This window comes from Anopheles moucheti, chromosome 2, assembly GCF_943734755.1.
Source record: "Anopheles moucheti chromosome 2, idAnoMoucSN_F20_07, whole genome shotgun sequence".
Taxonomy (NCBI): domain Eukaryota; kingdom Metazoa; phylum Arthropoda; class Insecta; order Diptera; family Culicidae; genus Anopheles; species Anopheles moucheti.
The window spans coordinates 90,161,762-90,184,537 of NC_069140.1; the positions used below are offsets into that span (position 1 = coordinate 90,161,762).

Genomic DNA, 22,776 nt, shown 5'->3' on the forward strand with positions numbered 1-22,776 from the left:
ATAAGAAAAACACTCGAAATACGGTACACAAAGTTGTGAGGGCGGAAAATTGGTTTTTCTGGCTGACCAATTCTGATTCGTCTCGATCGGTCGTGTTAGGATGTTGAAGTGCTGGTGGAACGTAAACCGCCGGGTGCCGTGTTAGCCGGGAGCTTACTGTACGTGTGCGTGCTTTGTGTGCACGTGGAGAGGGTGAGAGAGGGACACAAAAAAAATGCATGAAAAGGCAAGAGAATTTTCACTTTTGCATAATCAACCCCCGGTGCTCGGTATTATCGAACACCCGTGCACCGCTTCGATGGTTGGGCGTTGGTGCTTTGGGGGGTTTTCCTTCACAATAGTTACGGAATACGGATGTGTTTGTGCTGCTGTGACGCTGTACCAAAAACCCTTACAGTAAACCCTCGGGGTCAGCTCGGTAACGATCGTGCTCGGCGATCGAGTTGAATTAGCTGAGGTCGGTCCCATTTTCTGCACAAAAGGTTAACCAGGCCGGGAATGGCACAACCAGCAGTGGGAACAGAAAATATTATGATGATGAGAATCAATCTATTGTGTAATAGGTTGGTGAAATTTGATCCTTTATCGGTGGCCAATCCGCTGGAAACACTTTCCCCAACGCCTCCCTTCCCCTCCCTCATCCTCCGGGGGACAGTATTATTGAATTTTTCTCTCTCGCTTTCACCACCCACTTTATCGCAACTCATTTTTATCGATATGGAGGAGAGAGACAAAGAGATAGGGAGGGGGAAAAGTCAAAACCAACTCGTCGAAACTTTTTCCCATCACCAACCATTGCAGCATCCCGCAACGATACGGGGACAGGCAGGCCGGCAAGCTGTGCAAGCGCCAAAGAACAAAGTGTCGTCGAAGCAATTAGGTGACATAAAGTGTGCCGAAATTGAATTTTAATTTGGGCAGCCTTCGGTTAAGCGCGGACCCATTTGCAGCTATCAAACGATTCGTTCCCGGCTTGTGTGTGTGTGTATATTTCCGTCGTACGACCACCGTTAATGAGCAGCAATGCTGTGCGGTAATTTAGCGGCAGGCCATTTTCATGCACCACATTAAGGAAGCCCCGGAACGGTGTGTGACAGTAATGTTGGAGTGAACACGACGAGACTAACAAAAAAAAAGGGAAAGAAATGAAATCATTATAAGAAAGTACCCACATCGTACCCACCCCTCACTGGTGCAAATTGGCAAAAGGAAAGGAAGACCATTAGCTTCGGCGAGGATTTTTGGGCAAAGCGGGACTGTGTTCGTTGAAGAAAAATTTGCGTTTAAGCAAACAAAAGAAGTCACAAACAAAAAACCCTCCCCTCCCCCGCTGCTTCTTTGAGGAAGATTTTAAGCTTTCGATAGAGAGAGGGACACCCCAGCAAATTCGGGCCGGGACATTCCGGAGTGCGGCTTATTGAAGCGTGTCGATGAAGCGTGAGGCTTCTGTAATTTTCCATCCACACTTTGCGCCGGTTTTTTTTTGTTGGTGTTCTTCGTTTTTCTCAAAGTCGTTTCTGGTTTCTTTTCAAAACGCTTCCCCCTTTCCATTGAGCGGACCAGACTAGCATTCGGTGCCAAAATCGGTACCGACGTCGATCATCGCACGGTTGCATTTTTTCGAAAACATTAGGATCGTTTGTGTGGACAAAGAAAGGAAAGCGGGGGTGAGTCAAGGGGGGAAGGGGGGTGAGTCAAGGGGGGAATGGAATTTCTTCCACCAATAATAACTCGGTCCGGTCCAGGGTGCAGTCGGGTGGAAGGTGTGTGGGGTTCAGTCGACGAGCGAATGTCTAAATAACCGGAACCGCATGCAAGAAGGGCAAAATAAACTCACCCACAGCTGGGCGCCGGGTGCGCCATTTTTGCGTCTCCGTGTGTGTGTGTGTCTGTAGAAGATTGTTCACTTTTATTCGTTCCTTCCTTTTTTTTGCATAATATAATCAAACAAACGTTTGGAACGGTTCCCAAAATTGTGTGTGTGTGGCGTGGGACCGACTGGGGCCGACTTTATCGTGCCACAGATTGCACGGGATGGCTGCGGTTAGATAACACCTCTATTCCTCTATTATCACTTACAAGCTTACTTTCTGCACCCCGGCAGAAAACGGAAAGCAGAGACAAAGGCGGACCACACCCGCGGGCAAGCAGCCTTATGGAGAGTTTTAAATCCAGATCCAAGTTCCATTAGGCAGACTCCCGGGGAGGGTGGGTGGTTTGTGTCGCGATACTCGGGTCCATCATAAGATTTAATCGTGAGCATCTGTTCTGAAGCTTTGCTCGATCGTTTTTCGCTGAGCAGCCGGGCCGGGCGGTAGTGCAATAAACCAATCGGCATGTTAGGAGACGAGCGAGTGCTTCTTTTCCATTTCAGCTTCCAATTGTTGGTTTGCTGCAGGAAATTATTCTACCACTACAGGGAGCGCTAGGCGCCGGGGTCCCCGGGGCGGCCGGCTGCAGGAGATGGAAAATTGGATTGGATTTGGTTGCGCATTCGCTTCTTCGGTCCAAGGTTCGGTGATTTGGAAATCGGCCAACTGTGTAATCGGGTTGCAGTGCCAGTGTTGCCGGTGCCTGTAAGACCCAGCGCCATGATGAACGTACTCCGGTACGCCGGTACACCGAAAACTCCCCATCGGGACTGTGCTCATGTACGGAACAATCGACTGTCCCTTATGAAAACCATTAGACTTTTTCGTGAGGTTGTGCTTTTCTCCTTCCCTCCCCCCAGCGTTGGTACCGGATTTCTGGGTGCATTTCGTAAAGTTTCATTCCATTTTGCCCAATCCTCCGGACAAATCAAGTGCTCGGTGCTAGAGTGAGTAATATTTATTTCATGTATTTCTACGTTCTTCTCCATTTCCATGTCTGATGCATCCCGGATGCCGGACCGGGTACGCAGGTTCAGTCTTCTATGAATTGTGACACGTCGGTACAGCGCACCGTAGCACGAAGGCCGCACGGAAAATGTCCACTCTGAAGGAACGCAACAAAATGTGCCATTCTAATTTAATATTCATCGTGCTCTTCATTTGTACTGGTAAGTATTACGAAACTTTTCCATTTAACTTTTTCCTGCATGGCTGTGTGTGTACGGGGGAAAAAAGAAGGGAAAATGGATTTAAGGGTAACCATTCAATCGAAAGCACTCATTAATTCTATAGTAAAACTGAGCTTCAAGTATTCAACTCCCACTGAGCAATTTATTATCTTTGTAGCTGTACATTACATGAAGCATTTATCATGCTCTAGAATGCCAACATTAAATTACAGTGAACTAGTTTTTAACCAATTTACAACTTTTGTCTTACAGGGTTCAACGATTTTTGGATCATTTTACAAGGTTTTGTAACATTACTCGGGGCATCTGTTTTGTATCTCCCCGAGGATTTCTCATGGAACTCAATATTATTTTAAATACACTCAAAAGTTTATTGGCCAATTCTCCGAATTATTGTTGGATCATTTGGGTATTTTAAAAATAAAACTTGTTTATATTTTTTTCTAAAAGATTGTACTACTACTTCTCTTTGCTGAGCACGCTCCCAGCCGAGTACGTCGGGCTGATATGGCTAGGATATCAATCCCTTTCCAGGAAGAACGGTCCTAATGGTTGTCCTAAGGGTTGGCTAAACCCCTGGTTGAATGAGAAGCTTTACTATCCTCTTTTAACTTTCTTGTCCTTTTGAGGGAGGATTTTCGAATCCATGTGAAAGAATTGAACCCGTTTCTGAATAATTGTGAAGTGAAAGGTGTAGAGTTGATTTTTCTCCTACATTCAGGAGCTTTTTTTAATTAAATATATTAACAGGAAGGCTCTGCAGCGAAACTCACTAGGTTATCTTTACATATCATAATAGAATAAAAAATAATTGCTTCAACTTTTTCTTAATTTTGTTGAAGTATATTTCAACACACACTTTAATTTATTTGCTTATGGTCGTACAGGAACTCTTTGCATGTTGAAGACATGTATTACGAGAAGTTGTGTTGTGCGTAGCTCATGTTATTGAGTTTCGGAATTCTACGAACTTCCAAATAATGCCAGGATGGATTCTAAAATAACTGGAAAAGCTCTCAGCAAACACTCCAGAGTTCTCAACAACAGAGTTTATGACAATTCCACGAAGTGACATGTAATATTTAGACAACTTTTCTCCAAGAATGGAATGTACTCCATATCCAAACCAAATCTCGTTCGACATAGAATTTCGTTCGATTTTCATGGAAATTTTCCACAAATTAAACGTTCCCACATTAATTAAGCAATCCGTTTCAGCATTCCCCACGCTGCGGTGAAGCTAAATGAATTGCACTTCTCCCAGCAACCGCCGGAAAGGAAATTGCTGAGTGTGCGTTTACAACGTTTAGTCCGCTTCGCAGCAGTTTGAGTGCTCTTTTTTCTTTGTTTTGGTTTTTCATAAATTCGGAAAAACCCGAACCAAAAACCGTTTAGGGAGGGAAATAATTTTCCGCTGGTGAAATATTTTCCATTATCGTGCCTGTCGGGCGGTGCGGGAATCAAATATTTGTAAATATAGTTCATAACTGCCACTCCGTGCGGGTGCACAATGGGCGTATGTGAACCGCAGCCACAGGCCCGCTCCACACCGGCTCTATTTTTCTGGTATTTCCATTCCATTCCCCACTCCCCCCGTTCCGGTCCGGAATTCTCCAAAAGTCATCGAGCGGCAAAGGCTTGGCCTGAAATGATCAAACTTTTGATTTATGTGAGCATGCGTGCCGCGGGTGGTGGTGGCTTCCAATGGCAACTCCCCGTGTGCATAAGGGATGTCGTTTAAGGGCTTTTGTCTGTACGGTGGTGCTGTATTTCGCCGTTTCGTTTTGTGTTTTTTGTTTTTGCTTGTTTTGTTTCATTTTCCTCCCACATTATGCCATTCCGTGGCGACGGTACGGTGGCGTTCCGGTGTTTGACTCGTGCGCTATCTACGATAATAACAGCTCATCAGTTTACATCTTCGGCACGGCACGGCCAAAGTCATAAATTATGCGCGGGAAAAGACCGCGTGCCAGGAGACGGTAAGCGCGAGCGCGCGCGATTCACCACCCGGCGTTCTGGGCCACGTTCTAGGCTAGTGGACTGCCGCCGGGAAAGTACGACACGGAAACCCACGACCCTCGAAAACTACCGGAAGTGTTCTCGAAACTGTTGGGTAGCTTAACGGGGTTGGGGAATTAAATCAATATGTCGGCAAAGTCAGTCCCGGTTAAGGACCCGTCAACCTTGAGGAAATATTTGTGTTTATTCTTTAACTGCAGTTAATCACTGCCGGAACGAAAATTTGGCGTGCTGTGAAGAGGGAGCGAGTGATTCAGTTCCATTCGGCGGTATGATAAATAAATCAATAAGTGATTTCGTCATTGGCACTGATTGGTTTTTTGGTCGTAGAAGGGTTCGACGGGTGTTATTTGCTCTAATAACTCACTCGCAGTAGGCATGGATACGAAATGGTTCTACGAAGTGGAGTGGAAATCAATAGCTAGTTCTAAATTACTAACACAACCGTTAATTGAAATCATCTATGTGGGATTATAGTGAAATAAAGCTGTACGCAAAATGTTAAATGGGTGCCTGCTATAATTTTTTATAGCAAACGGCAGTCGAAGGACACGTGGAACCAATAAAGAATTCATTTATGTATAAATTTTGCTACAGAATTTTCGTTGCTTAGTGCTATAACACTTGAATAAACGGATTAAATTTCCCTGCATACCCTGAAACGTATCCTTGCACTCATGGTAAAATAATCTCCCAAAAATGAATTAAAATAGATTAAATATTACTAGCACTGCATGTTCGCCGCGAAGTGCAAACACATGGTGCTCTTCTGCTGTATAGCCTTCAGCACACGCTAGTGTTATCAGCGTTACCTAGCCACGAAGCAAAAACCATATGCACCGTCACACCGAACCGGAATTTCATCGCCGATGACCATCGGCAGAGCAGCAGAAAGCAATCCGGACGTCCCATTTAAAGCCCTCAACCTTCAATTATCTCGCACTGCAGCTAATCAAACATTTCCTGCGGGTCCCGGCCGGGTCCGGCTTCTTCACGGCCCCGTGATTGTGAGCCACAAAACTAGCAACATCAGCAACGGGCGTTCTATAATGCTAATCATACGTATAAATGAGAGTGACCCTTTTGTTGGCAAATAATGCAAATGAATGTAAATATGGTGTTCCGACCGGATGGTAGCCCGTTTTCGGGACGCACGCGGGGCAGAACAGAACAAACCAGAATTTCTGGTGGCTATTCTTACCGACCGCAGATGAAACTTTGCCGAGCGCAGCCCTGTTACGCCTGAGTGGACAGCAATGACAGCACACGAAAGCACCGGGTGCACCTTTCTCGGATGGCCGGAGTGCATTTGCCGTTTGTGTGCCCGGGTGTAATTCAATTCGAATAGCTTCACGTTTGACCACAGAAACCATCGAACTGAAATGGTAAAACCGTGGACGGTTCCAAGCTTCGTCCGGAGTTCGTCCGGAGTCACCGTCGTGCCCCGGCATCTCTCGCGGGGGGTGGGCAAGGAGGTGGAAAATCCGAAATCCGGCAAACCCCAGCACCGGGGGGGAGCCAAACGGTAGCTAGTGGGTACGAAACTTTCCCTCCTCGGGCCGGTTGGTTCCCGGGCGAACCGTCGAGGGTAGATAATCTAATTAATTTGATGGTAACTCTTGTGGCTGCGGTTTGTAGGCTATTGTTTGTCAGGGGGGTGGGTGGTTTTTGGGTTGATGAGACGTGGAACAAATGCAGGATGCAGAAGTAAAACGGATAATGAATAAAAGGACACATGACGACGACGAACGTCGGTGACCGGTCATGTGTGACGTCGACACCGTCCCATTCGCCGGTGGGTTTGGGTTTTGGCGAAAGATAATAACTGGGCGACAGGGACAGAGGGCTGTGACGATGGTGACGAAGGATTAGCTGATGCTAGCTAAATGCGTTGCTCGATGGTATGGAAAAAAAAGCTGGGCAAAGGATAAGAGCACGAAACAATCGCCCGTGCCTGCAAATCCCGCACCAGTCCATGGGGGAAACCAGACGCCAGAGCGGAGGCGTCCGGTTACTTGTTGACTATCGATTAAATCAAGATCATGGCATCGAGATATAGTCCATTTGACGATGTCGCTCTATTGATAGTGGTGCCGGGATTACGTGGGTGGGAGGACGCAACCCATTATGTGAGCGGCTGATGATACCGGACCGGGTCCGACTGACAGCCTACACCATCGTGGGAGATGTAATAGTATTTCTATGTTTTTTTTTTGCTTTGGTACGCAAAAAGGTCAAACGATAAAAGGACACTCTTAGATTAGTTGTAATCCTTTCCCTTGCTGGATAGTTTTATGCGGAATTAATGAACCCGATAAGTACACCTGATACAAAATGGTGATAGTAAAGAAGTCATTGTGGATGTTTATTTCTGTCCGGTTTTATTGTGTGCAGCGCACGGTACGGTATTACACTGATTGAAATTTTTGTTGGTGCCATTTTCGATTAAACGAATGAAATGGTTTGGATTAAAATGGCTGTTTGAATGAGAGAGATGATTTGAAAAAGCGATTATATATAATAAGCGATAGCACCCACACACAATTAATGATATTTGAGTACGCTTATATGTGAAAATATATATATGAAACTATTGGAAGAAAGTTTAATAATAATCTGATAATTACAAGAGACCATAATAAATATTATCGGATCTCAATGTTTCAGGGTAATTATTAATTATAAATCATTATGAAGATGTGACTATTCAGATACCTAATTATGTCTATTAAATATCGCAGTAAATATAATTAATAACTCGGTTTATTCGAAGCATTTATACGCAGCCTAGTAAAATGTGTATAGACACAAGTTATGATCACTTGTTTCGCTTTTACTCTAGCTAAGAAGTCTTTCTGTGACAGATCAATAAAAAAGCACTAATATTGCTCGAAAATGACTCGGGCAAAAAGGTCATTGAGTTTACTAAAAATGGAGTTAGTGATGCAGATATTCAAACAGCTAATTAAAAAAACTACAGCACGTCATCAAGACAAAAAGGGCAAAAGTCAAGATTTCGGTCGAAAAGTATCTATTCTGCAGTAAGGAATGGTTAGATTACGTCCTTAATTTTGAAAAAAGTTCTGAAACATCTTAACACGGAAGATGCATGATAGCAAGTTACAAGAAGAAATACTCGACAAATAAAGAATGCTGCGAAATCATTAAGATTAGGATTTGTAGAATTTTTAAGTATCTTAACAATACTAATTGAGATCAATTAGAATTTATTGTATTAACTTAGAAATCTTCCTATTTTACAGCTGTATGGTTACATCATAATGATATCATCAAGGCTGGCCAACAGCCCTGGAGCTATTACTCTTTTATGTTGGAGATTGTTCAGTACAAAATTACCAATATGTTGTTATAATACCTGTTTTTTCAGTTCTGATACCTTAGAACTTGACCAATTTCGAACAATTAATGCGATTGGAAGATCAATAGTCCAGTAGGATTTAGTTGACTTTGATAAAATATTCTGAGAGCATTCATTGTTCTATGTCTCGGAAACTTTACTTAATTTATATTAAGCAGTTGATAAATAACTAAACAGTAAATAATTGATTTAGCACTCATTGATGTCGTGTAAAATTAATATCCTTTTAATTAAAATCAGTATCTGGAATTTTAACAGCAAATGTATTCATTAACTACCGGAAATACAAATACCTGTGTACGGCGAACGATTATTAACGCATTACGCAAACAATTACAAAGAATCAAATCACGCTGTTTTATACCCCAAAGACAACTAATTGCTGTGCTGCAAGAATATTTCATTCGTAGCACACAATCAATTTTATTTTCCACCGCCCGGCATACTTTCACACGGCTAATGAGCTCAATTGTTAGCCCCGCAAGCGCAAAAACAAACAACACAGGCTTGTAAGCTTCCGTTGCTGATGGGCTATTCAGATAATATAAGCTTGATGTTTGATGTGCCCGGTTGCTGGGTTCCACTTTCGCCGTGCACACTTCTAATTAGGGGACAGTTTTTGGACAAGAGATTGCGTCTAGAGAGCGCATCAAACGCCGCACCCATCCCATCAGCAATCATTTACTGCCCCGAGCTGGAGTCCTTGGAATGCGCCACTAATCGGCTTGGTGGGGTTTGTTTTTGGGCCAGTCATCGATACACACTAACTCACATGACCCATCAACTCCGGGAACTCCGCAGCAAAGAGTGGCACATTTCACGATCTGTTTTATCGTAATGTTTACGTCAGCCTGATACCGGGGCCCCATAAACGGCCCAAACGACTTTGGAAAACAACTTAATCAAACGCCCCGGTTCGCGGCGCCCAATCGGCAGCCTATCAGCGCTGTGACTACCACCACCGCCACCCCCCGCAAGACTGCGAGACTGTCAGAAGAGATCATTCGGATCTAATCCTGATTTCCCGACACTGCCCCATCATCGCCTTTCGGCCCTTCGGAGTGGCGCGTGAATGCTTTTCTCCTGCGAAAAGGATGTCCACCGTGTGCACCACAAAAACGCTACCCGGTAGCTCGGTAGCGAACAAAACTGTATTTAATTATGTGGCTCATTTACTTCGCTGGCTGTGCCGGAGGCCCTCTGGTGCCCCCCGTATCCGCAAACCCGAGCAAGCCGGCGGATATGACGACTTTTTTACGACTTTTTTATGAACCAAACGTCCAAATGGTCCGTGTCAACGGTGGGGCGAATGGTTTTGTGCGCCGAACCGAACCCTGGGCCCTGGGACCCGGTTAGTTGGAGGGAACTAATTTCAAAACTAGCAAATGCAGAACAACCCCAAAAATAGAACGTGATGGGGATGGGATTCGCCGGAAGAAAAAGAAAAAAACGAAACTACAACACCACCGGGGAAAAGGAATACAACCAACAGAAAAAAAAACATTGTAGAAAATTTATTATGATACGAACATGCTCTAGATGGCCGTCGGTGAAGCGTGTTACATGGCCATGAGAACAAAAAAAAACCCTCCTCGGCACTAACACTAATGTAGCGCTGTACCATCCCTTTTTTTCACTGCTCGTTTAACGCTTCCGTTTCAGATTATGTAACGGGCGATATCAGTACATCCTTAGCCTTAAGTAAGTTGAACTCTGGTGCAACATTTTTCGCTGGACCATACCTAGACGGGAGCGGCGTTAGCAATGTAACTACACAAATCGGAACACATGCATATCTGCCGTGCAAGGTAAGTGTGAACACAGTGTCCTGACCTCGTTTTCGTTGGCAATATTCATTTCCAGTGTCCTCGTTCCATTTTTTTTTCTTTCTATCCTCTTTTCCTTGGCGACAAGTGAACCATTTTTCTTTTTTTTTCGTTGTCTGTGTGTGAGAGAGAGAGTGTGTCCTTTTGGAGCGACCGGAGTGCAATCATCATTTATCCCTTTTCCTTTTCTCACTCTCTTTCCATCGTGAAACAGGTGAAACAGCTAGGGAACAAATCTGTTTCGTGGGTACGAGTGAGAGATGATCACATTCTCACAGTGGACAGGTGAGTAGCGAGATGCCGTGATTGATGCGTTTATAATTAGCCCCCTAGCAACGCGTATGGATGCTGACTGCAAGCGTGCGATTCCATTTCCGCATCGCATGGCCACACAAATTCGTTTTGCGCATTTTGGGCAGCAGTCGCAGCAAGCGATGCATGGGTGAAGCGTTTTACAAAAGAATGTGCCACCGGCACGAAATGAACCGTTCACGTTTTCACAGGATGTGGGGTGGAGGGTGACATTTCAATAGCGGCCAGCCTTCGCTGCCTGATTGCATCCTCACAATGGTGCCATCGGTTCAAAACCAACCCACCAGAGTAGAGGCGGATTATTGACAGCTGTTTGCACTGCAGCAGGCCGGGACGGCAGCAAACAGCCAACGCACGCGGCTTAATGTGGTCTGCAATTGGTCGGCGCGTTTACTGGTGTCCCGGTTGTGTCACATCAAAGCGTGGAAAACACTTTCCCCCCGGGGGGGCCGATGCGACACTCAACCACTCGCGCGAGCACCCTTTCGCTCACACGCGCGCCTCGGATCGCTTTCGTCGGTTTGCCCTCGGGGGGATGAAATCGTGCCGGGTGCTCATTAAGGGTGTCGCCAACAGGCACGCTGAAGAAGGACAATTACCTGTACCCCTTCTCCCTCCCTCAACCCTTCTCCTTCTGTCACCTTTCATTTCCCCACACGGAAACACCCGGGGTCGGGTGTATTGTGCCGATCGCATTCAAGTGCACATTATTAGCGACTTGTTGTATGAACGCATTAACAAAATTATCTTACATCAGCCCTAACGACAACTGCTCCGACACATACCAACCACCGTCAGCCAGTAATTGTGCGCCCTTTCGGGGAGAGGAGGGTGGGTGACTCGCGGTACACGTGAAAGTGCGGGGAAATTATCCTTTGAAATTGTCACCCGAGCCCGGTAAATGCTCCGTGCTGTCGGAAGTGCGATTAAAGTATTCGCTCGATTAGAGGCAACATTCAATCGTGCCTTTAAATGGTCGCTCGTTCGGAAGTAACGGAATTTATTTTTATGTACAGCGGTTCAATAGCCTCCTGATGGCCGGCGCTGTCGTGTCACTCCGATCTACCCTGGGGTGGGAGACACCGGTGAACGTGAAAGACAACAATCGATTATGTAAACATTGAATTACTTCTTTTTTCCAGTTGTTTACGGGCGTACGGGAGTTGTCTGGAGGGAGCAGAAGGAATATTAAATGAATATTTGCTATCGGAGCGTTCGAAGTGATTGTCTACTTTTTTGAAGTTTTCATCTAAAAATTTACTAAGTTTTGAAATGATTTATACTTTGAGGAATGCTTGCAAAATGAACGTTCTCTTTCGATTGTATGGATTCAGATCTTCAATGTTTCAAGAAGCTTTTAGGAGTTACGGTTTCGTGTAATTGATAAAATAAAATTGAAAGAACAAATTCTGATGCTTCAAGAATTCTGTCCAATGTTTGCCATTTTAACGTTCTTGTTTAATAAAATTCTCAAATGTGGTTTTTTGATGCTGTAATCGAGCGTCTACTCAAACAGAATGTTTTTTTTAACAGAAAGCTTGGCTATGAATCTCTGAAACCTTCGAGTTTGCGGTGAGTCTGAACCACCAAAGCAAATTTTGGCATTTGTAGTGCGCTTGAGTGAATTTGGTAAAAGCTGAGCACCAAATAAACCTTGCAACACGCACATAAGAGATGGTAAATTGTAAATTTCAGTTAGCTTTAACAGTACCTTTCGACAGCCACATCGATGCACTTTGAGTGCAAATAGGAAAAGGAGCAGTACAACAGTATGAATAAGTTGATAAACAACTCTTGAAAGAGTGATTTTAGTTTCAACAAATATTTAGAAAATAATTTATGATTGCAAACGTCCCTGTAATTTGGGGACTTCAAAGTTCGGGGGGTTTGACCCAAGGACTACTCTTGACACAAAGAGAAATATTTTCAAGTTTCCGAATACATACGAACCCCACAGCCAATCACAAGTTTATAACATATAATGAAAAATACCAATTACACAGGGATTTAATGCAAAATATTCTTGAAAGAAATGCAGTTTAAAAAAAAATATATAGACAGAATATTTAAATATAGCAATCAAGACAATTTCAGGAATCATAGGATGTAGTTGTCCTAATCCAAATAAAATTAATAATTCAAACCCAATCAGACGTACGATTTAAATTAAATTGTTGCAATCGAAACTAAAAACTGCACAAATTCATTATGAATTGATGAAAATTCCTTGCATAACATCTTTTCGGTGAATTGAAATACTAGGGGGTGGAAATGAACTTTGGTATTTGGCATTGGGCAGTGAATTAGAAACGGATCAATTACGATGAGCATTGCATTTCTAAACAAGCTGCACACGGCGCATCAAAACTCCTTTCCTATACGATCCATTTTTGTCTTATCACATTTCCTTCTGTCAACAGTACAAAGCATATTCCAGTTGTGTACAAAAGAGTTGAGCCCTTTTGTGAATGATTTACCGTTCCGAAGGGAAGATGAGCAGCAATCAATTTCGCAATGCAATTCAGTTTTAATCGAACGTACAAACGATGGGGTGGGAGATACGGGATGTTGCTGATAATTCCAATGATTTCTTCCGCCCGAACTGCGCGGAACTCAAGTGTGCCATGTTTTGCTTTCAGCATATTAATTCTCTCGATGATTTTTACATTTCATTTCACTCCCTGGTACAATATGTTCGATGCCTGCCTGATATTTTACACCGACGCCATCATCATCAACAACAACAACAACATCGACGTCCTTCCGGCATTCCACATCACGACCACAAACCACCGCCTTCCGACACCTGTTCCGACACCAACACGGGAATGGTGCTGACTCACAACAACACAACATGCTGGATGTTTCTAATGCAAATCCTGTCGCAAAAAAAAAAATACCAATCGTGTTGCTGTCCTGCTGTGTGTGTGTGGTGCGGCATCGATCGCAAAACTTGCCATCCCCCCCATCTGTGCAATCAAAACCCCCGGCGCACGGTGGCCATCTCGTGCAGAATGACATTTATAGCCGACGAGCGCTTTCAATCATTCTACGTGGAGAGCAGCGGCGTATGGACGCTGCAGATCAAATACGTGCAGGCCCGTGACGCTGGCATTTACGAGTGTCAGGTGTCGACGGAACCGAAAATCAGCGCCCGAGTACATCTGCATGTCGTTGGTGAGTATGGACATCGATTTTCTCTTCCCCTCCGTAGGGTTCCATATATGGTTTCTCCCCCGTTTTCCATCCATTTCCATTCAATTGCTTCCGGTTTTCGATATGTTCGAGAGACACGCGTTGAAAAGTGTTGTGAATGAGTTGTTGTTCCATTTCCACCATGGAAGTTAATAATGCGGAAGTTTCTAGAACCCTCCAAACAAATGTCAGATAAAACTGTCCTTCAACACAGCTTCTACTCAGAATGTGCAAAATATTACACCCCACACATGCTCCAAGTAACTTATCAATTCACTCAGTTCACTCACAAATCAAGCAATTTTCATCGCCAATTGCAAATATTGATTCCTGCCCCGGGTACGTGCAATCCCGGGGACGGGTGGAATTGAATAGATGTTTGTTTCTTCTGGTGATCTTCCTCTTCTGCACACATCCATCCGGATCCGGCATCCGCAACCGTTGCATGATCCAATACCATCCATCGAAATCCATCTGCAAATGGTTGACCACCACACGATGGCTACGATATCTATTTGTGTCTATCCATGTGTGTGGGTGTGTTTGTGTGAGTTAGGGAAAACTGGCTTACGTTTTAATTAAATTTAGTAGCACAAGGTAGTTGTCTCTTCAAATTCATTTTCTTGCAGGTTGATTACTTTCAATCCACAAAACATACTTTTGCATTAATCTTCGAAGCGCATGGCAAATTGAAACGGAGCAGCCACCACACCAAAACCGTGTGCCACTGTGGTTTTGCTCGATGCGAGTAGTTTTTCCCCCCCCCCAGTGTGGTCAACCAATGGCCGGAGCTATGTGCAAAGGCGCACTAGTTTGTGATGCTATTTTATTGAATTGCCAGCCACCCGGACCTCTGGTTTGGTGTTGGTGTACTTTCGAAATTGGATTTAAACAAAAAAAACACGACCACACACACAAGAGCAAGTCTCTTTGTGGCGCAAACGTAGTGGTAGTAGTTTTAGGGGGATAGGGAAAATCTTTATTACTACCACTTTCCTGTCCAAACTACGTAATCTCCTTGCACGGTCCAATTTTATTCATAAAGCGAACACGACATGATGGCTCTTGACCTGGTCGATATCGAACGATGACGTCGTGCTAGCTGGACGGTACTGCACAGTCACCTGTTTCGGGATGGCGGATAATGGTTGTTCCTGCTGTTGTGAATGATTAAAGCACCCCCAAAAACCTCACGCCCGTCACCCAACCATCGGAGTTCGTTCAAAATTCCTCAATGATTGCCAAGGTCGCTTGGTGTCGTCCGGAGCCCAGCGAGGTAGTACGGGTGGATGCCGGGCCGGAACAAAAGTTGTGCGTTCCGATTTTTCGATCGTATCGCAACGCAACGACGGTTACCGTCCCCGGGTACCCGGGTCGCTTGCCCATTCAATATTCATCACATCTCCCGGGTGCTCGAAACAAAAAGGCCGGCCCTGTCAGGGACCCTGGAAGGCTCCTTGAACGAGGCGAACCGGTTCGCCCGGCTCGTGGCGCCGGGAAGCGATTGCTGTCAGGTTCCTACCGTTACCGGTTGGGTGCACTCGTCAAAAAGTAATACGGTACGCTGTCAAAACCAGCACAACGTACCAGCGCCAACTTTACCTCCGGATGTTGGACACGAAAATGGGCGCACGTGTGCGAGATTACACAGCGTCCCGATACGATGGCGCCCATATTGTAGCGGCGTTACCGAATCCAACGGGAACATTCCGGGAAAATTCAGCGACAAAACAGGCAGACAATGTGGTGTGGTTTTATAATGTTTCCGGGCTCCTATTCACCTCGGCACGGCAGCTCTATCTTTCAATTCCGCCTGGCATTGTACGCAACCGGCCATAAATCGATTCGGCCTACAAGACACTTATTACCGGGTGGAGCCCGGTTGTAGTGGCCATCCCGCAATCAAACCACACGTTGTACGTAGGGCGGAAAAATAGGCTTCCTTCTTGGGAACCGTTCGATTCACCATCTCTCGTGCATCTCGAGACCACCTTAACCAGTGCCGAATAAATAACTTTCGGCAGCGCTCAAAGTTTTGCTGCGTTCTTAATTAAATGCCAAACAGTTTTGCAGGCAGGTACTCTACTTACACGGATTACACTATCAAGCCTGCTGTCACGGAGCCCGGAAAGAGTTCCTCGCAGCCGCGCACCACACATACGAGACGACGCGGACAACGACCGCACGGGGTTCTTACGATCTGATTTCTCCTGTGACCATCATTAGTGATTCGGTGCACGAAGTAAATAACAGCCCGGGAAGCGTTTCCCTCGAGCAGCTAACGGTGCCGTACCGATCCAACACAATCACAATCTCGTACGTCGGGGTGTCTCATGGTGAATTCATGCATGCCCCGACCGACCGTGGTACGTGGGTTTTATTTTCGCCGCGTGTACGGCCGGAGTCGAGTCGGTCGGAAACGCAGACCTGACCAAAACCCAAGCGTACGTGGAGTTCGTAACCGGATGTTCCCGAATCCTAAACCCGACGCGTTTGGTCCCCAGTCCGTGTATCGATTCCGCAAGTGAACACCGGCAAACCAGTACGGCCAGTTATTAGACGGATCGGTCGGGCAGAGTGTGCCTGGGCCGCTGTTTGTTTGGCCCGCTCGGCAAAGCCTCAAAAAGCTTCAGCCTCGTACACTACATTAAGCCACAAATTATTGAATCCCGATGCCAATGAAGCCGAACGCCAGTTGACCGCCAGCCCGGTACGGTGCGAGGTTTCGTACGGGGGTTTCCTTTATTTTTCGCCATTCCTTTTTTTCTTTTGGTTTTGGTTTCACATCGACCGGGAAAAGCAATAAACATGAGTTTTCCCTCCTGTCATAATCATACACCGGCGTTCCGGGGGCGGGGGTTTGGTGGCTTTGATGATGCACAGGCCACTCGGGCCAATGGCATCTCGCTGGTTTCTCGCAACTGCCCAGGTTAGCTTTTCCGGCTCAAGCATCGGGTCGGTCGGGTGCTTTACAGCATTGCTTTGGCAACCGTGGCCATAAAGTATGGTTACAAAATTTCGCCCACGAACCTCCCCCCTCGAGCCCGGAAGCAACCGCTACCGTATTCGATAATCCTTTCCCCGTTGCATTATGATTCGCAGCCCGGATTGCTGGACAGGCCGGGTTGCGAATTTCTGGCGTAGAGCCTTTTCGCTGCACGATATAATTCCATAGAATTATAAACATGGAAGTTTGTTCGGAAACCGGGGAAACGTAAGGGCTCTACTATTGATATTTATTATTCAGAGTGCGTGATAAACTCATTGAAGCAGTGTGTGATGTGTGCCAAACGTGTGTTTTCCCAACAGACATAAAAGATTTGCTACCGTTCCGTTGGGAAGCTGTTTACTTTCCACTTAAAATCCATTAATTTAGTAATAGTTGGTGGTTAAGGCTGTTGAAAACTAAGCGGAAAATGATTGAAAATTATTGCAAATGATTTATTTTCCGACCAATCTGGCAATTTGGAAGCTTTTTTTTAATACATATAATATAATACAATTTAATAATCAAAGAACCTGAGCAGCGAGTATAATCCAGTAAGACGGATCACAAAGGTTGCTTCTGGCTACGGCAAAAACGTACCGGTCGTGGTATAATTTAGCAAAACCTTCCACGAAAACACCGAAAACGCAAATTTGCTACTTTATTAAACATACAGTTTAACTACTTTCTACAGTTCCAGCAAACTTTTTTTGCAAACCGCCCTTCCCCCCTGTTCCGAGGCCGTTTTCCCGAAATGTAAAACTAAAGCCCGTACAGCAATTCAAACGAAATCCATTTCGCAAACGGTAATGCGACCCATCCGGTCCACCGAGGTAGCAATACAACGGGAAACCCACACTTGATGCGCGTGGCAACTTCCTGGCAAATTCGCTCCGTTCGTTTCACCGAAGCCGAAAACTACCCGGAATTTATCGGAAAGCCCCGAAACAAACTTCTTTATTTTTTTATTTCGCTCACCCCGCCACACAGCCTTATTCAAATTTACAATTTCCATTGCAAACTTTTACAAAAACCCGTGAGCCCGGTGCCCGGGCTGGATCTGTTCAGCCGGCGAACAGATTAAACCGCTCCCGCCCGGGAACTTTGGCACACTTCAAAGCTGACCGGTGGAAAGTTGCTCCGAGCAAGCACCGGGTACGAATGGTTTGGCGCAGCACCCACATTACAAGTTCCGTAAGAAGTTTACAAATTTTCTTTTCATCACAATTGCTCACTCTTGCGCCCATGGTGGTGGCGGCCAGGAAACGAACTTGCAAACGCGAACGAAAACTTGCAATCGGCCACTGTGTATGGTTTTGCAAGAAATGGCTAACGAAACCGTTTCATATATAAGCTGGTTTTTTTTCTTCGCCTGCTTCGGCTGTTCGCCAAACATTCGTCATAATTTTGGATTAGTTGCGTTTGTGTAAGCGTTTCAGTTCAAGCATCAAGTTTTCCTTGGAGTTGCTCTTAACGACCAGTTTGATGGTGGTTGGGTAAAGAGTTTCGCTTCATGGACATATATTTCGGGATGGAGTTCACAAGCCACTCACATGAAAGGTGTAACAAGTAAAATAATGAGCAAAGCAGTGAAAAAGATTTCTCATCTTTTATGAAAAGTTTTACCATGTTTATATGTTAAACGATTCAACTATTGAAAAAAAAAACTCTGCAAAGGTATCATTATTTCCTTGCGAATTCGAAAGTCTTGCGTGGAAAAAATATTATTAAAAGATATAAAACGTCTGAAGTTATTTCAAATATTACAAGAATGTTAGTTTGACATTTGGGGCTTAACTGTTCTACAAGTTCTTTAGATAAAGATATGTACTTTCCAAGGACTCTGATATCTGTACATTACAAATCATACAACTATGCACATTTATCTGATACAGCATAGACTGTTTTACCAATAGCCACTGAAAGATGCAGCTTGAACTCCGGTATTTGTGAAATCTGTGATTTGGGAGTTACTCTAGATTGTAAACTGATTTTCAACGCCTACTTTATAACCATTGTAAAGAAAGCTTTTTAAAGTGTTGAGTCTTATCCACAGCCTCACAACTGACATCAGAGATCCGATTTGTTTGAAGGCGCTTTTTTATTGTTTAGTTTGTACTCCTCTAGAATATGCATTTAATGTTTGGAAACCTATAGTTTGGATTACGAAACTTGAGCAAGTACAGAGATGTTTCACGAGTGTGATTTTTCGGCGCATCCTATGTTTTAATTTTGACTGAAAGCCCTCATTCAACGTGCGTTGCCAAGTGCTTGAATCCAAGTTGCCTAGAATCTTTGGAGAGTAGACGGGACCGTGCTCAAGCAATTTTTATTGGTGGGCTGCTTCTGGGCGTCATTGATATGCCTTTTACTCCTTTCTCGGGTCCCTATTTATGTTGTCTACCACGTACTGATCTTAAGAGGCGCACTAGATACGGCTCTAATGTCCCGTTTCTTGTTTGTCTTAGACACTTCAACAGTCAGTATCACCTTTTCGATTTTAGCCTTTCCTTGACCACGTTCCGTTCCAACTCTCGTCCAACTGACATAAGCTCAGGTTAGATTTCACCAAGTATTTAAATTACTTTTTGTTTTCCTCTTGGGCGAACAATTTTTTTCAATGAATACAAATAAAAACTCTGGTATCGGGTAGTGTTCACTGCTCCGAATAGTTCTCATCAATCGGTTCAATAGCCTTCGGTATCCAATGGAATGAGTATCTTTTTCAGATAGTTATCAAATAAAAGAAATTCTGTCTGACACTAAATGACTCTACTTTCCGTGTGAATCCGTGAGTGAGTAAAGTAAACAGTGAGTAAACAGTAAATCCGAGTTGATGAGTTAAATTGACATCCGCGTCTCATCTGAGCAATATGTAATGGTATACCACGGTCTCACATATCACACACTGTCTCACCAAAGTAATATGTTCTGCACTATCGCAAAAAATGATCACAGTTTAGAACAGCTCCTAAAACTTCATACTTTCGATGTCTAATAACAAAGTGAGAACCTTTCTCGGAACCCGACGAACCTCACTCACCTGACTCACTCTGATGTATTGTGAGTTTGATATCCCTCAAAATATAGTGAGTTACAGGTACAAGACTTAAAGCTCTGTACTTCAGGCGATTCGTATTCTCAGATGTCTAGTAGGATGTGAAGATATCCATCACGGTTACAGAAGATCATCGCATTCATCCACAGCTCAAAACATCTCTCCAAACTCTGTTTATTTTGCTTTGGAATCTACGCAACAGAGTGTCCTTGACGAGGAGCAAAACAATTCTCAAGTGTGCCTGAATTAACGACAAATGTAGTTGACTTTCAGCACTCTAATTGACTCGTTTATCGGAGGCACTCCTTCAATTACCGAAATTTACGTCAAACTTCCATAAAAAACCCATATTCACAACTTTTGGTGATGCAAGATAAAGTTCTAATTACATTGACAGTGTTAAGGGCTAATTAAAAACAAGCATTGCGCAAAACAAAAAGAACACCCTCCAAATGCATGCGAGTGTTGAATCGTATTAAAATCTCTCACATCACTCCGGGCCACGAGTATCGTTCTGGCCAACAATGCATGTTTAACACCGAACCAAACGTAGAACACTGCGCATAAAACAATCATGGTACCACCCCGGTAACACAATATACCATTGTTGGCTCGAGTGAGAACAACCACTTCATCCCGGGACGGCTAGAAACAAGCACTAAAATCTGGAAATAGTTCAACGCGCACCCACTTTGAAGAGTTTCGCACAAACACACACAAACACACAAAATACAGGAGCAACGTGCCGGATCGACCGACAAACGCTCGATTATGTTAAGTTGTCCGTCGTTATGAGCAACATCCTGTCCCAACCGATTCAACCTCCCCGATTCGGGCCCCCATTTACGGGGACGGTTTTATTTTTGCACTTTTTATTTCCACGAACCACGAAACGCGAGATGGGCGAGCAGAGATATTTGGAGCGCATAAAACCCGCCTGCTGCTCCGGGTTTGGGGATGCTTCTAGCTCGCTTCCAGCTTGCTTGGATGATGATGCGTGTGTATCACAACGCTATGATAAAGTTGTTGTTCGTGTGGTTCCGTCCGTCGCGCAGCGAGTGCAGCGTTTTTCTGCTCGAATATCGTTCGATAATTTGCTTAAAATGTGTAACCGCTTTCGGAAAAGTGCCTCGCACCGCTTGAAACATCGTGCGATAAAGCAGCAAACAGTCAGCATCATACCGTTTGTGCTACACCGTTTGTTCCATTTTGGATGACCTTTTTTTGCCCGTCTTTGTCCCCTTACAGCACACACACAGTGTGCGCGCCCTCGCAACGCTGAAGTGGCATTCAATGTAAAGCAACCGCGCGCGTTCGAATGGATGTAAAATGCGCCATTCGGTCGATGGCCTCACGTTGGTGGGGCGCGGCAAGCCAGCAGCACGGTGGCACGGCGGCATGAAGATTGCAGCAGGTTTTATGAGCTGTTGCAAGCACTTCAAGCACTTCTGCAACGGTTCCCCGCAAGTGCGCCATATAATAGGTGTTGTTTGGTGGTTTCGGTGGGCCTTGTTCCATCGTAGCCGTGGCCCACCGGTTGTGCCTCGTGGATGATTTATTCAAGTAGATTATATTGCATTAATGGGTCTCCGCTTGACGTCGCTCTAACGCCATCCCAGGTGCAGGTGCAGGTGAGGGTTTGAAGCGCCGGACACCGGGAATCGAATCCATGCATCGCATAGCAAATCGCACTGCTCGCTGCCGTTTGCCATCATCGTGAAGCCTTATTTGTGCTGTGTCGGCCCCCACGAAAAAAACGCCAACCCAAAACGACCTGTTGTAGCGGGGCTGTAGAGGCCCTGCCCCTGTACATCGCTCGCGCAGGCCACAGATCCGATTGACGATAAATAAAACGTCCCAGCAATCGGTAAAGCACTCACAGGGATTAGCAAGGGCTTTTACAGTAAATTTAGAACCATTAAACCGCAGAACCAGCAGAACCGGCCCTTCCCCGCTCGATTGGAGCTGGAGGAAAAGCTCACGACGAGCTTGTGGCCCATGTGCCAAACCGATAGGCGATAACAAAAAAATAAAACAAAAACCCCCGAGAAATACCCCGGGGCTCGGGAAGGGTCCAATGGGCAACGATTGGCCGGCAGCGTTGGCCCATCGAATGCCCGTCAACCGCCCTACAGCTGGAGGCGGCTGTCGATCGGGTCGTAACGGCAGACGGCTTGAGACTGGCTTAAAAGCGCCATAAATTCCCAAAAACCCAACAGTCAGTTTTATTTTGCGATTGTGGCGGCCGGTAAAGGCGGTAGGAAGACATTCAGGCCAACCTCCCCCCCCACGAACGGGACGCGACGAGAAGCGGAAAAGGAGGAAAGGATTCCGCGTCGTTTATGTTCCGTTTCGTGTTTTCTTTTGCTTACCGTTCTCGCCTAGCGACGGCTCGGTGTTCCGTCGTAGAATTTATGTGCTTTTATGTTTTTTTTCTAACCACCACCCCCCCCCCCCCCCCCACCCCCCACGTCCTCCATCAGCACGATGGTGTGGGCATACTTTTGTCGCTGTACCGGCCAACTCGAATCCCGTCCCCGCTGGAAGGCTTCGCGTGTGTCGTGCCGATGGCAATTTCGTTGGAAAATTTGCCGAAAATTGACACAACTTTAGATCGTCGAAATTGAGTGGAATGAAAATTTACTGCGCCCGGCTGCGGGCTCACGTGTGTGACGCTTCCGAAGCTTGTGCGACGATGAGGGGGGAAGGTTGATTGCCGAAATGGCCAGCCATGGCTTTGCTCGACCCCGTCGCGTTGCTCACATACATCGTTGTTCTAGCCTTTATTGTGCCGCTCGGAGAACGGAGAAGGAAGCTTCCTTTATTGTGCAACTTTATTTAAGTCGAGGTGAAGATATATATATAGCTAGCGCTGCCTGACGCTGGGAGGCAATTGATCCGGTCCTACCTCGATTGCTTTCCCCGATATCACACACCTAT

General features: G+C 45.3%; 1 protein-coding gene across 1 annotated transcript in view; it reads left to right on the plus strand.

The window, feature by feature from the left end:
* LOC128301105 (zwei Ig domain protein zig-8-like) overlaps positions 1-22,776 on the plus strand; it is a 47,605-nt gene that overhangs the window by 20,319 nt on the left and 4,510 nt on the right. Inside the window, exons 3-6 of the mRNA XM_053037432.1 lie at positions 2,903-3,040; positions 10,122-10,267; positions 10,500-10,570; positions 13,611-13,774. Of these exons, the coding sequence (XP_052893392.1) occupies positions 2,968-3,040; positions 10,122-10,267; positions 10,500-10,570; positions 13,611-13,774 (454 nt within the window). The 5' untranslated portion in view covers positions 2,903-2,967. The remainder of the gene's footprint in view (positions 1-2,902; positions 3,041-10,121; positions 10,268-10,499; positions 10,571-13,610; positions 13,775-22,776) is intronic.